Genomic DNA, 16,931 nt, shown 5'->3' with positions numbered 1-16,931 from the left:
TTTTTCGAGTTTGTGTGTTAAGAATGAATTGCAACCCATAAGGAACATGGTTCATGCAGAGTTCAGGAGGTTGTGCACTTGGTCTCTGATTTTGCATATTGATAAATGTGGCCAGTTTTCATCTCCCTTCATCTATGAATAAGCAAATTAATCTCAGGGTGTAGCTCCAAACTTGGAATTGGGATGAAAGTGCCAAAGTAAGCACCAGATTATGGCATGATGGCTCAGTGGTTAGCACTGCTGCCTCACAGCGCCAGGCACCTGTGTTCAATTCCCAGCCTGTATGTTCTCCCCACGTCTGTGTGGGTTTCCTCCAGGTGCTGCGGTTTCCTCCCACAGTCTGAAAGACATGCAGGTTAGGTGGCTAAATTGCCTTTCAGTATCCAAAGATGTGTAGGTTAGGTGGATTTTCCGTGCTAAATTAGCCCTCAGTATCCAAAGATGTGTAGGTTAGGTGGATTTTCCATGCTAAATTAGCCCTCAGTATCCAAAGATGTGTAGGTTAGGTGGATTTTCCATGCTAAATTACCCCTCAGTATCCAAAGATGTGTAGGTTTGGTGGATTGGCCATGCTAAATTGCCTTTTAGTATCCAAAGATGTGTAGGTTAGGTGGATTGGCCATGCTAAATTGCCTTTTAGTATCCAAAGATGTGTAGGTTAGGTGCATTGGCCATGCTAAATTGTCCCTCAGTGTACCTGAACAGGTGCCAGAGTATGGTGAACAGGGGATTTTCACAATAACTTCATTGTAGTGTTAATGTAAGCCTTACCTGTGACTAATAAATAAACCTTCTACAGAACCTAACCTAATTATGTCAAAAGTATCTGAAATTCACTCTGGAATTGAAATCTTACATCAGGAGCATCCTATTGAGCTTCAGAAAACTAAAATATTTGATGGATGGCAGTTATTTATCTGTCAAACTGTAATTAGCGATGTTCATTATTCTAAAGCGATCTTGCAGTCACTGGACATTAGATTTGAAAACAGCTGGAGTTTCAGACATACTGTATTACTTTATTAAAACATGGATTATAAATACTAGATTGCAAAAATATTTACTAAATCACCCAATCCAATAAGCAGTGATTTTAACTAAATGCACCGAGTTAAATACAATAAAAATGAAGCTTGTGACTTTTATGGAGATCTTAAATATTTTGTCATTTTGTTCTATATCCAGCTCTGGGACATCTGGGTAATCATCTACATCTGGGTAACGCAGAGAAAGATTGATGCTTATACCAGAGACAGGTTCTGCTTTTGAAACATTCTGATTACCCCCAGAAGCCCCCTTTTACAACTCACTTCCCTGCATTTAATACAGAAATCAGTGCAAAGATAATAGGTTGTAGCCACTTCACAGCCCTTGACGGCTTTCTTTCTTGGACCGGAGCCAGAGATGCTCATTTACTCTGTGACCTAAATTGCTTGAAAGCCTGTATTTATTTTTAATTCCCAGCACTCAGATCAGCAGTTTAGCTCCACGCTGCATCGCCATCCCCAGGCACTTTATAGGGGTCGACGGAGGGGCAAAAGAGACTGCCTGCGCAGCGAGTCATTTCCAGAGTGGCAAAGAGTTTGGCGGAAGGTTTTTTTGGGGGGAAGTTATGAATGGGGAAAGTGGCACAGCAATGGACAGGGCAGTGACTTGTAAGGAGAACAGAGCTGAGAGTGGGGTTTATGAAATGTTACCCTTCCCTCATCGCTGAGATTCATAAGAACGTAAGAAATAGGAGCAGGAGTAGGCCACCTAGCCCTTCGAGCCTGCCCCACCGTTCAATAAGATCATGGCTGATCTGAAGTGGATCAGTTCCCCTTACCCGCCTGCTCCCCATAACCCTTAATTCCCTTAGCGATCAGAAATCTATCTACTCGTGACTTAAACATATTCAACGAGGCAGCCTCCACCACTTCAATGGGCAGAGAATTCCAGAGATTCACCACCGTCTGAGAGAAGTTCCTCCTCAACTCAGTTCTGAACTGCACCACCCCCCCCACCCCCTCTTATTTTGAGGCTGTGCCCTCTAGTTCTGGTTTCCTTTCTAAGTGGAAAGAATCTCTCTACCTCTACCCTTTCTAGCCCCTTCATTATCTTATATGTCTCTATAAGACCCCCCCTCAGCCTTCTAAACTCCATTCACAGTTTCAGCATCTGTTCAGTCTTTGTTTCATTGTGTTTGTGTTTAAAGAGACATAGTTTCTACACATCTCCCTGGCATAATCTAATTCCAGGACCGTGAACTTGCTGTGCTCATCGCTCGAGTTCACTGTTACTAAGAATGTTGTATTTGTTGTATTTTCAGGGAAACTATTCCCGAGGGCTGCCATGGGAACCAGTTTGTGCTCTTTGATGACATTCCATTGTACTGGGATGCGTGGGATGTCATGGATTATCACTTAGAAACAAGGTAATGTCCAGAGTAATCTTTATAATCAATTATTAACTAGAATTAAACTATTAGTTTAAACTGTGCCACTTCTGATGAGAGAGAAGTCATTGTTGTGAATCAAAGCTGCCAGCTTCCTGTATGTACTGTTCTACAGCTACCAGCCTGGAGGTGCAGGAGGGGGGACAGGGTGAGCGATATGTGGGGACTGGGGCATCATTCCTCTCGACTGGTTCTTTAAAAGTCTTTGGGAATGTTTCTAATTTCTATCTTCCCTCCATACATCCCTGAATACTTCACATCCTCCTTCACCCAGGAGAATGAAGACGATGGTATGAAATTCGGGAAGAGAGACTGTGAGGTCTTGATCAAATTGACAAAAGGAAGGGCAAGGTATTGGAGGTGTTTCCAGCCTTAAAAAATGGATAAATCTCCAGGTTCAGGTGAATTGTGCCCTAGGTTGCTGTGGGAAGCAAGGGAGGAAATGGCAGGGGCTCTGACCCAAATTTTCAATTCCTCTCTGGCCACAGGGGAGGTGCCAGATGACTGAAGAATAGCTAATGTGCTTCCGCTATTTAAGAAAGGTTGTAGAGATAAACCAGGGAACTACAGACCTGTGTGTATCATGTCAGTGGTAGGGAAACTATTAGAGAAACTTCTGAAGGAGAGCATCTATCTCTGCTTGGAGAGGCAAAGCTTGATCAGAGATAGTCAGCATGGCCTCATCAGAGAGAGAGAGAGAGAGATCATGCCTAATAAATTTGAGTCATAGAGGTTTACAGCATGGAAACAGGCCCTTCAGCCCAACTTGTCCATGCCACCCTTATTTTTTTTAAAACCCTTAATCTAATCCCAATTGCCTGCATTTGGCCCATATCCCTCTGTACCCATTGTACCCATCTAAATGTTTTTTAAAAGATAAAATTGTACCTGCCTCTACTACCTCTGGCAGCTTGGTCCAGACACTCACCACCCTCTGTGTGAAAAAATTGCCCCTCTGGAGACTTTTGTATCTCTCCCCTCTCACCTTTAACCTGTGCCCTCTAGTTTCAGACTCCCCTACCTTTGGGAAAAGATATTGACTAGCTACCTTGTCTATGCCCCTCATTATTTTATAGACTGTTGATGTAGTTTATATGGATTTCAGCAAAGCCTTTGACAAGGTCCCACATGTAAAGAAGGAGACTTGTAAAGAAGGTAAATGCACATGGGATACAGGGTAATTTGATAAAGAGGATTCAGAATTGGTTCCGTTGTAGGAGACAGAGGGCGGTGAGAGAATGCTGCTTTAGTGACTGGAAGCCAGTGTCCAGTGGTGTACCATAGGGATCTGTGCTGGGCACCTTATTATTCATTTATATAAATGACATAGATGACTATGTTGGGGTAGGATTAGTCAGTTTGTGGATGACACAAAGATTGGTCAGATGGTTAACAATGGGACGGAGTGTCTTGGCTACAAGAAGATATAGACGGAATGGTGAAGTGGGCAGATAAGTGGCAGATGGAATTTAACCCCGAAAAGTGTGAGGTGATACACTTTGGAAGGAGTAATTTGACAAGGAAGTATTCAATGAATAGTAGGACACTAGGAAGTTCTGTGGAACAAAGGGATCTTGTATACACAGATCTCTGAAGGCAGAAGGGCACGTTAGTACGATGACGAAAAGACATATAGGACACTTGCCTTTATCCTTCAGGGCACAGGTTACAGAAGCAGACAAGTCATGTTGGAGTTGTATAGAACTTGGGTGAGGCCACAGCTGGAGCACTGTGTGCAGTTTTGGTGGCCACATTATGGGAAGGATGTGATTGCACTGGAGGGGGTGCAGAGGAGATTCACCAGGATGTTGCCCGGGATGGAACATTGAAGTTATGGAGAAAGTTGCGTTGGCATGGGCTGTTTTCCTGGAGCAGAGAAGACTGAGAGGTGTACAAGATTATGAGGACATGGACAGAGTGGATAAGGAGCAGCTGTTCCCCTTAGTTGAAGGGTCAGTCATGAGGGGGACATAAGTTCAAGGTGAGGGACAGGAGGTTTACTGGAGATGTGAGGAAAAACCTTTTTACCCAGAGGCTGGTGAGGGTCTGGAATGTGCTGCCTGGGAGGGTGGTGGAGGAGGGATGCCTCACATCCTTTACAAAGTACCTGGATGAACACTTGGCAGATCATGACATTCAGGGCTAGGGGCCAAATGCTGGCAGATAGGATTAGGTGGGAGTTCAGATGTTTAGAATGTGTTGGTGTGGACTCAATGGGCCAAAGGGCCTCTTGTGCACTGTGTGATTCCATGATAAGAGTGACCCAGCCGTACAGCGATCATGATCAATTGTCCCGCAGTGCACACTGAACAGATACCTCCTGTAGGCAATAGCAAATAAAACCCTCCTACACTGAGAGTCACTTTAAATCTATAGATTAATCTCACCAACTATTTCCCAGTGTTCTGGCTGCTGAGATGTTGTACAGTTCCCATCTCTGAATTTTGCTAATATTGGTACATCAGAGTTTCAGCATTTTGGAATTCTAGGTTTTGAATTTAGCTCGTATAATGGAAAGGAAGGCAGAGAGAGTCAGTCCCTCTGAACCAAAAAGCACCCAGTCCCATTCCAGGACCCACTGGGCAGAATTTTAGCAGCACATGCATCTGAGGTTTGTACAATCCTGTTCGAGACCAGTGGAGAATGCTATTCTCTGAGCCTTGTCTGCGCTCCCCCCCCCGCCGCCCCCCCCCCGGAATCGGGGCTGGTGTGCCGATAAAATTCCGGTCAGTGACTCTGAAAGAACCCGGCCACTGGAGCAGGCAAAGCGACGAGTGTCGATGGTAGTCCCCAGTCGAGGTAAACGGGAGTGTTAGTGGCAGGAACTGTAAAACAATCACCAGATCCAAAGGAAATGTTGGTTGATAGGATGTGGAAGCTATTGAGAGGGTGCAGAGGAGATTTACAAGGATGTTGTCTGGATTGGGAGGCATGCCTTATGAGGGTAGGTTGAAGGAGCTCGGTCTCTTCTCCCTGGAGAGACGAAGGTTGAGAGGCGACCTGATAGAGGTTTATAAGATGTTGAGGGGTATAGATAGAGTGGATTCTCAGAGGCTATTTCCAAGGGCTGAAATGGTCGCTACGAGAGGACACAGGTTTAAGGTGCTGGGGAGCAGGTACAGAGGAGATGTCGGGGTAAGTTTTTCACTCAGAGGGTGGTGGGTGAGTGGAATCGGCTGCCGTCGTTGGTGGTAGAGGCAAACTCGTTGGGGTCTTTTAAGAGACTTCTGGATGAGTGCATGGGATTTAATGGGATTGAGGGTTATAGATAGGCCTGTTGGGTAGGGATATGATCGGCGCAACTTGTAGGCCAAAGGGCCTGTTTGTGCTGTAGTGTTCTATGTTCTATAGGAAGGAATGAATAAGCAACAAAGTGGCAGCCCCATGTTCATGGAAAAAGCTGAGAGAGAGATGTTTTGCGTAATATACTTAGAATCTGAATTCATCTCAACTGGGACCCTTTTTTTTCCTTGTTCATTAGGAAGCCTATCTCAGAACTGCTGAAACCTCTGGAAATAGTGTGCCCTGGCGGAGTTAGGGGGAGTGTAAGACACTCTATCCGTATCAGTGACACCAGCAAGATCCGTCAGGAAATCATACTGGATGCCTGTTGTCCCTACATTAAGTTTAAAACAGAGGTGAGTGGGTTTTGGGAACTGGAAGATTTGCTGTTCTGAATCAATGAGCAGTCATTTGGACCCGGTTCCATTCCTGTTCTGCAGGTGGAATGGCACGAGACGCACAAGTTCCTAAAGGTGGAGTTCCCCACAACAGTCCGCAGTCTTAACGCAACGTATGAAATCCAGTTTGGACACCTGCAGCGGCCAACACACCAGAACACTTCGTGGGATTGGGCGCGCTTTGAGGTAGGGACATTGTGGAATTGTATTGCACTGGCGAGGCACTTCCTTCAGCAATTTAATGGGAAGTGAAGCCCCAAAACTACATGGAAAGACACCCAGTGTTAATACCAGGGCATTGCTTAGCTTTGTGGGACAGAGGGTGGTGTGATATAGGGTCCAGTAACCTGGTACATCAACCTTGTCCAGCACTGATCCCTTTAATGGTGAAGTCAGGAAGGATTTCTTCACAGAAAAGATCCTGGAAACTTGGAACTTTATTGTATACCAAAAGATAAGGAATCATAGACTCCCTAAAGTGCAGGAGGAGGCCATTGAGTCCATCGAGCCTGCACCAACAACAATCCCACCCAGGCCCTATCCCAGTAACCCCATGCATTTACCCTGCTAATCTTCTTGACACTAGTGAGGGAGTGCCAGTCAACCTAACAAGCGCACCTTTGGAGTGTGGAAGGAAACCGGATCATCCGGAGGAAACCCACGCAAACATAAGGAGAACATGCAGACTGCACTCAGACCCAAGGCCGGAATTGAACCCGGGTCCCTGGCGTTGTGAGGCCTTAGAGCGAGCCACTGTGTCACCCCAGGGAAGAGGAAGAGAGAAGAAAAAGATCAAACAGAGATTATTGACTTTAACTCTGGTTTGGTGATCTTAAAGAATGGCCTGAAATCGAGAGAATGGACCAGATTGTGGAGATAGCTCGGGAGTAAGAGACGCTGTGTTGCTGCTCTTGTGAAATGCATGTACGGCAGATGCCGATGTCTGGGCACGATTTGCTGAGTTCAGTCTTACATTCAGAACGCAGTGTTCCCTTGTGGAAAATCAGCAATTCCACCATTCTGTTTGTTATCCACACTGAAAGAGAAGACTAACAGGAAGCTCTTGTGGAAGACTAACAGGAAGCTCTTGGGGTCAGCTCTGTAGGTTAGAGCTCCTGCTGACACCCAACGTGGTAATTCCAAGACAGCTGATGGAAACTCATCAAGCAGAGGCTACTTTGCTGGCTTGGGAACATTTGAAGGACGGGAAATGGACATATAGCTATGGATTTTCTGTATGGCGAGTTAGCCAGAGCTACAAGACCAGGCTGTTGTTCATGGATGCTTGTAATCACAACATGAAGGCTCTAAACATTGACTTTTTAACAGCTGGGAGACTGTAGTTGATGGTAGAGGAAAATGGTGGCTACACCTCATAGGATCATAGAATAGAAGCCCACAGTGCAGAAGGAGGCCATTCGGCCCATTGAGCCTTCGCCGACATCCAGGTCTTATCCCCCTAACCCCATGCAATTACCCTAGCTAGTCCCCATGACACTAAGGAGGCAATTTAGGCTGCCAGTCCACCTAACCTGTACGTTTTTGGACCTGTGAGCAAGTATGAACCACCACGTGGCTACAGCAGCTTAGCAACAGGCACTAACACGAGAAACAGTGATAGACATACGTGTTATATATAAAGCACCTGACACTTCCTATATGGCACAGACACACGTGTCTCACGCACGTTGGTCTCATCAGCAATACAACATACAAAGCAGCTCCTTCCCTGGTGTATTTGCTGCACATCCATCAGCAGCACAGTGTTTAGCACTGCTGCCTCCCAGCTCCAGCGACCCAGGTCCGGTTTGGGTCACTGTCCGTGTGGAGTTTGCACATTCTCCCCATGTCTGTGTGGGTTTCCTCCCGGTGCTCCGGTTTCTTCCCACAGTCTGAAAGATGTGCTGGTTACGGTGCAATGCTGTGATAAACTCTCCCTCGGTGTACCCAAACAGGTGCCAGAGTGTGGCGACCAGGGAGGATTTTCACAGTAACTTCATTGCAGTGTTAATGTAAGCCTGCTGTTGACACTAATAAATAAACCAAAACCTTAGTTGCTTTGTTGAGGCACATCTGAAATGTTTGCTCCGTTTCTCGCTGCTTGCTAATCGTATCGATGTGAATATCTTCCCAGTCGAGTGGTTTCCATTTTTGGTGGGATAATTGGTGGGTTCACTGGGGCTGTCAGGGGAGATTAACCAGATTTCACTCTGACTGAGCTGAAATGTTCCTGTGCTGTTACAAGAGCTATGTCTGGAGAAGAGAAAAGCTCTTCTTGCCCAGCGACGGGACCCGTTTCCCAGACTGTGTCACTCCTCTGCTGCCGTTGTAGCCGCCTTCAGCCCACACCCTCCCCTCGATGCCTCTGCCTGTCCTTGCTGACCCACTGAGTGCTGGTGACGTCTTTTGGGAGAAATCATTGATGTGACATCGTGAATTAATATGCACTCATTCGAAGTGGCAACCTGGCCAAATGCACCCTGGCTCTGTGGATGACTGCAGTTCAGTTCCATCATACTGTGGTTCAGCAACTCTCCCGCTTCAGTGAAAACATCGATCTGCTGTTTAAAGTAAGTCAGCCAAAGCATTTACCAAATACCTTTAACATAAAATTTGAATTTATTTATTAGTGTCAGAAGTTACTGTGAAAATCCCCTTGTCACCACACTCTGGCATCTGTTCGGGTACACTGAGAATATAGCATCTAACCAGCACGTCTTTTGGACTGAGAGAGGAAACCGGAGCACCCGGAGGAAACCCACGCGGACATGGGGAGAACATGCAGACTCCACACAGACAGTCACCCAGGCCAGGAATCGAACCTGGGTCCCTAGCGCTGTGAGGCAGCAGTGCTAACCACTGTGCCACTATCCCGCCCTGTAAAACATCCCAGTGAATTTCGGAGGGACATTAGTGAATGAAATTTGGCGTCAAACCACTGCAAGGAGATGTTAAGACAGGCGACAAACAGCTTGGTCAAGAGAGGTGAGGGTTTTAGTGTTAGGGAGGGTGTCAGTGGAGGTTGCAGATGCTGCAGAGATTCAGGGGAGGCATTCCAGAGTTTAAGCCTCAGCATATGAAGGTACGGCCACCAGTGAAAGCTGTGGAGGAATTTGAAACACAGTAAAAAGTCTCACAACACCAGGTTAAAGTCCAACAAGGTTATTTGATAGTAAACCCACAAGCAGCTGGTGTTGTGAGACTTCTCACTGTGTTTACCCCAGTCTAACGCCGGCATCGGAATTTGAAAACCAGGACCAGTGACGCAAGATTGATTCCCTGACCATGAAGCACCGTGGATGGTGGATGAACAAATCTCCAAGTTACAAACAGCAGATTTGTGGATAGTTCATTGAGGGGTGAAGGCTTTGGAATAGTTGATGAAACGCAGACATGGAATGTAAGTTTCCACTTCAAGCAAAAACAAAAGTTATTCAAAATCCTTGGCAACAATCTACAGTTTGGAAATAGTTCTGTGTGAGAGTTTTTAATCTCTGTGTATCATCTGGAAAGGAGGGAAATGCAGAACAATTTCAGATTTCGGCGGGGGGCGGGGGGGTGGGGGCTGCACGGTGACACAGTGGTTAGCACTGCTGCCTCGTAGTGCCAGGGAACCGGGTTCAATTCCCAGCTTGGGTCACTGTCTGTGTGGAGTCTGCACCTTCTCCCCATGTCTGCCTGGGTTTCCTCTGGGTGCTCTGGTTTCCACACTCAGTCCAAAGATATGCGGGTTAGGTTGATTGGCCGTGCTAAATTGCCCCTAGAATTGGGGTATTAGCAGGGTAAATGTGTGGGATCGCAGGAATAGGGCCTGGGTGGGATGTGGTCGGTACAGACTCAGTGGGCCGAATGGCCTACTTCTGTACTGTAGGGTTTGAATGTATGAGAAACATACTGGCCATGATCGAATGGCGGAGCAGACTCAATGGGCAGAATGGCCTCATTCTGCTCCTGTATACCTTACGGTCTAATTAGTGATGGAGCAACGCCCAAATGGTTTTCGAAAGTCGATTTTCCACTGTCCTGTTGAAAGCTGAGAAATGTTTGACAGCAGCCGATTCTCCTCAGCGTTATCACCACTCCTGCTTTGTCTGGGGGTTAGTTTACTGAGTGCTGCCTGGCTACAGGGCATCAGAGCCTGGCTCATTCATACCGCCTCATTGCGTGACAGCTCCAAGCCAAAGAAACTTGAGAATGTGTGATGCTGGTTTGACCCTGTTGGTGTAAGGTCTTTATTAACGAATCAGCCATTGCTGTTCATGACTCCCACAGCTGATAAGAAATTAAATGTTCATCTCTTTAGCAATTGTTCTTTTCCATTTAATGGGCCTTTAGCTGATGGTGTGCGAAGGGATGGATCTGGAATGCTCTGCAGCTTCTTACTAGAAAGCTGTTTGGGAAAAGGCCAATCTTTACTGGAGAGGCAGGAAATTGAAATACTGAAATACTCAGTTACAATCCCCGGTCTCACATTGCCAAATTCCCGATCACCACCTCACTGCCCTGAGAGCTGTGAAGAGGTTCAAAGAATATCACAACTTATTCCCTGTTATAATATTCAGCACAGAGGGGGTCAACTGACCCCACTGTTCTGGTCTGGTGTTTCATTAGATAATGGAATGGCTACAGCACAAAAGGAGGCCATTCAGCCCATCAGGTCAGTGCCTGCTCCCTCCCCACCCTTGGCCCTGCAATTTCTTACCCTTCAGGTCCTTATCATAGAATCGTACAGTGCAGAAGAGGCCCTTCAGCCCATTGAGTCTGTACTGACATGTTAGAAACAGCTGGGTTTTCACCTAATCCCGTGTATCAGCACTTGGCCCGTAGCCCTGAATGTTATGATATGCCAAGTGCTCAAGTATCCAGTTCCCTTTTGAAAGCTGTGATTGAAACTATCTCCACCTTCCTTTCAGGCAGTGTATTCCTGATTGTTATCACTCACTGTGTAAAACAAATTCTTCCTCATGTTGCCTCTGGTCCCTTTGCCAATTACTTTAAATGTGTGACCTCTGGCTTGCGACTCTTTCACTCCTGGGAACAGTTTCTCTCTCTATCCTCTGCCTAGATCCTGCATGAGAGATGTTCCACACAGACATTCTCCCCCTCCCTACTCTTCTCACCCTACCAGCAAGGCCTCCCCGTCCTTTCTCATGCATTTGAACAGTTCCTCCTTAAATGCATCTATGGTACCTGGGCTAAAAGGGTTCAGTTACAAGGGGAGGTTGCACACGAGGCTTGTATTGAGTCTACAGGATTGAGTGATGATCTGATGAGGTGTTTATGATTGTCCTTCTAGTGGTCAAGATTGAGTGAGGCTTTGAAGAATGTCCTCTGAACTGTAGACTGGACATAGTAAATCCCCCTCACTGGATTTAGACAGTTTTGAGTTATTGTTTAATAATTTAAATCTTCCAAAAGGTCCTTGATGCTTTCAATCCCGAAAGAGAGATGCTTCATCTCAGCAGAAGTGAAGTAGAAAATGACTTTGTTTTTTCACTCCCGAGGTCTGGGGACACAAGTGGGCTGATCTATCGGAGCATGGCTTTGGTGTAGCGTTACTCAATGACTGCAAGTATGGATACTCTGTGCATCGAAACGTAATGACACTATCCCTGTGAGTACTGAGAAAGATTGAGATTCATTCACATCGAGGAAATGGTCGTATTGTAATCTGTAAATACGTCTAAATCAATAACTGTTATGTAAGTGGGAATCTGATACAGCGCAGTGGCACAGAGTTAGCACTGTTACCCCACAGCGCCAGGGACCTAGGTTCGATTCCCAGCTTGGGTCACTGTCTGTGCGGAACCTGCACGTTCTCCCTGTGTCTGCGTGGGTTTCCTCCGGGTGCTCCGGTTTCCTCCCACAATCCAAAGATGTGCGGGTTAGGTGGATGACCATGCTAAATTGCCCCTTAGTGTCGGGGGTCTGGCAGGGTGGGATTGTAGTTGGTGCAGACTCAATGGGCCGAATGATCTCCTTTTTCAGTATAGGGATTCTATGATACAATGCACCTGCAACACAGAGTGATTGAGTAGGCTTGAGAACTCTGTAACTTTGGCCTAGATTTAATTCCAACTCATCTGGAAGTGAGAGAGAATTGATTGAGTAATTTATATAGTGCAATGAAACAGCCTTTAGTTGTATTTATAAATTGGCCACCTATCTACAATAACCACACTTCACTGCCCATGAAACAGCTAATATAAGTCATGGGGCATTATTTAGTATCAGTGTGATATATATATTAAAAAATCTATCCCAGTTTAAAGGAGCTCCATTCACTCCACCACGGAACTGTCTAGTTAGGATTGGGAGGGAATGGGACTGGGATCATACAGGGGTGAGGGGCTAACTGTGTGAACTCTACCCAACTTCACATTTCACACACTATCCTGATAATCCCACGATCTTTGTACACTTTATTTATTCAAGGGATGAGGACGTTGGTGGCTGGGCCAATCCCTGACTGCTGAGGACCTAGAGTCACGGGGGAAAAGGCTTTGGAAATCTGGAAGGCCTTGGGAGTCCTGGTTCAGGACTCTCTTAAGGTTAACATACAGGTTCAGTCGGCAGTTAGGAAGGCAAATTCAATGTTAGCATTCAAGAGGGATGGAATGCAAGAGCAAGATAGCAGATTTCCATCCCTTGTTCTTTAGAGGGGCGTGATCCCTGGAAGCATAGAGGATTTTAGTTCAGATGGGTAGCATGCTCGGTGCAGGCTTGGAGGGCCGAAGGGCCTGTTCCTGTGCTGTAATTTTCTTTGTTCTTTGTAAAGGACATTAGTGATAGGCTTTTATGACAACCAGCAATGGTTTCAGAGTCATCGTTAGACTTTTAATGCCAGATTTTTAAAAAAAATTCAAATTTCACCATGTGCCATGATGGGATTCGAACCCAGGTCCCCAGAGCAATTACCCTGGGTCTCTAAATTACTAGTCCAGTGGCAATGCCACTGCTACCCTTTCAAAGCAGACAGTGCAGGCTGCAGATCAGAAAGGAGCTCAGTGTTTTAGTGAGTGAATGAGGTGATAGGTTTGGGAACCCGTTGAACCATCACATTTTGGACTGGGTGGCCCTAAAATCATCTGGGATATTTATTGTCAGAATAACAGAATGGAACAGAGTGATCTTAGGCAGAGAATTAGAAAATTGGAAGGTTATTTAACCCCAGTGTGTGTAAGGTGTGTGTAAGTAGGGGGTAGGAATGGTCCAGTAAACCCAGATTGTGACTGTCCATTGGCCCTTAGCGTGTGCACACACACAAACACCGCACCCCCACCCCGCCCCCACCGCCAACCTCCTGGGCGACACGAAGTAACCCATCAATGGAACAAAAATACCGTCTAAGATTCTGTTCTGACTGCCTCAGGCCCAGGAAGTCACATGGGGCAAGTGTAATGTGTGAATCTGCTCCATTTCCATCTGTTGTGATGTGTGTCTCAGTCCGGAACTGCTCCGGTTTCCTCTAGAAGACAATGGAGAGTCAGCAGCGAGCCTGACAGCTGGGAACCCAGTCCAGAGGCTCCCTACTCGCTGGGAAAAGAACAACAGCTCAGTGTTCAATGTTTTGAGTAATTTGAACTGGTGCCTGCTCTTCCCCAATCTGTCAGATAGGATCAGTAAGAGCAGCCCTCTTATTACCTGTGTATCTCTTCTCACCATCTCCATGACTACCCTGCTGTAAAGTAAATAGCCTGTCTGGCTAAGAGTGGTCTCTTAAGCTAAGAATTAGTCCCACAGTTTTCTCTGAATCATAGAATCCCTACAGTGCAGAAGGAGGCCATTCAGCCCATTGAGTCTGCACCAACAACAATCCCATCCAAGTCGTATCCCCGTAACTCCATGCATTTACGTGCTAATCCCCCTGACACTAAGGGGAAATTTAGCATGGCCAATCCACCTAACCCACACATCATTTCCAAAGCCACTGTCTCAGCCATTAAACATGGACACCAATAAAGTCACAACTGAAGGCCTTGGTGAAACCACCGAATATCACCATCAGGGTGGGTGCCTTCAAACCAAGTCCCGCAACAGCTGGACTCCAATCAAGCAGGATCTTTGTTTTCTGCCATTTTCATAGAACCCTACAGTGCAGAAAGAGGCCCTGCGGCCCAACGAGTCTGCACCTACCACAATCCCATCCAGGTCCTACCCCTATATCCCCTCTAACCTACGCATCCGTGGACACTAAGGGTCAATTTCTTAACATGGCCAATCAACCTAACCCACACAACTTTGGACTGTGGGAGGAAACCGGAAACCACACAGACACGAGGAGAACGTGCAAGCTCCAAACAGACAGTGACCCGAGCCGGGAATCGAACCCAGGACCCTGGAGCTGTGAAGCAGCAGTGTTAACCACTGCTACCATGCTGCCCATTTTGTCCCTTCCCAAAGAAACAATAAATAAATGACACCCTCCGAGTTGTCTTATCTGCTGACAATCTGCCTATCTCAGCTGGGTCCACTCTGCTATTGACTGTTAATAATTTGGGGGTCTGACCATCTGACAGTACGCTGGCACAGAGGGGCGGATTGAGTGGCTTGGCACACCTCAAACTTTGCCCATTAAAGGTCATACATGCCTGTGTGGGAAATGGAATGTGGCCAATCTGGTTTGCATCACTGAGCATTTTAACAAGGGACTGAGTGTCATTGGGAGCGATTACTGCAAAACCTGGGGATAAGCATTTCTCCCCAAATCAGGGAAATAGAATTGAAGCAGATGACAGTTTGTGTATCCAATGACTGAGATAAATGTTAAAAATACTCTCCTGTATCTGTACAGGGTAATGGTACATTCCCTGTATCTGTACAGGGTAATGGTATCTTCCCTGTATTTACACAGGGTAATAGTATCTGCCGTGTATCTGTACAAGGTGATGGTATTTCTATGGGCTAATGATATCTGTAGCCTACTGGTGGAATCAGACATGCTGGGAGGCACACTCGGTGCTGGATGTGTGCTTGCTTTTCAGTAAATTATCAAGAGCTTCCAGCAAACACCAGTCCATATGCAGCCTTCATGATTTTATTTTTCTTTGCAGTTTGCGTGCTCCAAAAGCACCAGATGCCACTGCTGATATGGGCCATCATCAGTTCACTTACGCTCTCATGCCCCACGCAGGTAAATCAATTGAAATGAGCCTCTTCAACTGACAAATATACAGATAATATATTCTTCTTTTGTTGCAGTTCAGAAGTAATCCTTTGAGTTTAATGATTTATTATTGTCACATGTATTAGTATACAGACAAAGCATACCATTCATTGAGAAGGAAAGAAAAGAGTGCAGAATGTAGTGATACAGTCATAGCTAGGGTGTAGAGAAATATCAACTTCGTGCAAGGTAGGTCCATTCAAAAGTCTGATGGCAGAAGGGAAGACTCGGTTGATACGCGAGTTCAGACTTTTGTATTTTTTTCCGGTGGCAAAAGGTGGAAGAGAGAATGTCCGGGGTGCGTGGGGTCCTTAATTTTGCTGGCTGCTTTACTGAGGCAGCGGGCAGTGTAGACAGAGTCAAGAGATGGGAGGCTGGTTTGCATGATGGATTGGGTTACATTCACAACCCTTTGCCATTTTGTGTGGTTTTTGAGATCATAGACTCCCTGCAGTGCAGAGGAGGCTATTCGGCCCATCAAGTCAGCATTGACTCTCCAATGTAACATCCCACCCCATATAGTTACTCTACTAATCCCCTTAATGTAGACATCTTTGGACAGTAAGGGTCAATTTAGCATGGCCAATCCACCGAACCTGCACATCTTTGGAGTGTGGGAGGAAACCAGAGCACCTGGAGGAAACCCACACAGACACAGGGAGAACATGGAGACAGTGACCCACGCTGGGAATCGAACCCAGGTCCCTGGCGCTGTGAGATAGCAGTGCCAACCACTGTGCCACCCTCTCTCTGGGAGAGGTACCAGATCTTTCTGCTGTAGGTGTGTGTCAAGGATGTATACTATACCTGGTGCAAAATAATCCATGGAGGGGTAGCGCACTGGTGTTGTGGTGGATATCTGCTATTGAGGCTTGAAGTCATAGAACACAGACAGCGCATCAGTATAGTTAGTCTACCAACCTGGAAGAAGTTTTGTGCTGTTATAGAACTGCTCTACAGGACTGACTACTGATTTGAGGTTTGAACGAGGGCAGGATGCTTTACATGGTGATTTTAAACTGAATCAGAATATGTTGGAGCCTATTTTTAACTGGTTGTATTCAAAGATTTCAGTTGTAGCCCTGGCCGTGACTTGGTCTGTATTCCTTTCCCTGGCAGGTTCCTTCCAAGAGGCCAATGTGATTCAGTTTGCCTACAACATTAACTACCCCCTGCACATTGTACCCGCTGAACCCAGTGTCAGTGCATCCTGTTTCTGGAGTGCGTTCTCGATCCAGTCTCCTGCCATTATCCTGGAAACCATCAAACAGGTAAATAAAAACCCTTTCAAGAATTTATACAGGAAAACTTTACCCATTTAGTGTAAGAACTTGTTGTCGATGGTGTCCCAGCTTCAGACAGGAAATCACTCAGCCCAATCTCTTCCCCTTTTGCTCAGTGAGGCGACTGTGCTCCCAGCAGCTGTGAACAGGTTTACTGTTGCTCGACAGTGGTAGCTTACTTTGGAGGGAAAGACATGGCCTTAGGACGGGAGGATGGTTAGCACTGTTGTCTCACAGTGCCAGGGACCCAGGTTCAATTCCTGGCTTGGGTCATTGTCTGTGTTTGCACATTTTCCACATATCTGAGTGGGTTTCCTCCGGGTGCACTGGTTTCTTCCCACACTCCAATGCAGGTTAGGTGAATTGTT

General features: G+C 46.3%; 1 protein-coding gene across 1 annotated transcript in view; it reads left to right on the top strand.

Moving 5' to 3' along the window:
- Window positions 1-16,931, top strand: part of man2c1 (mannosidase, alpha, class 2C, member 1) — a 129,588-nt gene that overhangs the window by 73,220 nt on the left and 39,437 nt on the right. The window contains exons 19-24 of the mRNA XM_080216002.1: window positions 2,309-2,413; window positions 5,916-6,072; window positions 6,157-6,300; window positions 11,619-11,728; window positions 15,168-15,247; window positions 16,400-16,551. Of these exons, the coding sequence (XP_080072128.1) occupies window positions 2,309-2,413; window positions 5,916-6,072; window positions 6,157-6,300; window positions 11,619-11,728; window positions 15,168-15,247; window positions 16,400-16,551 (748 nt within the window). The remainder of the gene's footprint in view (window positions 1-2,308; window positions 2,414-5,915; window positions 6,073-6,156; window positions 6,301-11,618; window positions 11,729-15,167; window positions 15,248-16,399; window positions 16,552-16,931) is intronic.

The sequence above is a fragment of the Carcharhinus amblyrhynchos genome, chromosome 32 (genome assembly GCF_965287045.1).
Source record: "Carcharhinus amblyrhynchos chromosome 32, sCarAmb.v2.hapA, whole genome shotgun sequence".
Classification (NCBI taxonomy): domain Eukaryota; kingdom Metazoa; phylum Chordata; class Chondrichthyes; order Carcharhiniformes; family Carcharhinidae; genus Carcharhinus; species Carcharhinus amblyrhynchos.
Note: the sequence above shows the minus strand (reverse complement) of the source record. Positions and strands in the feature narration are given on the sequence as shown.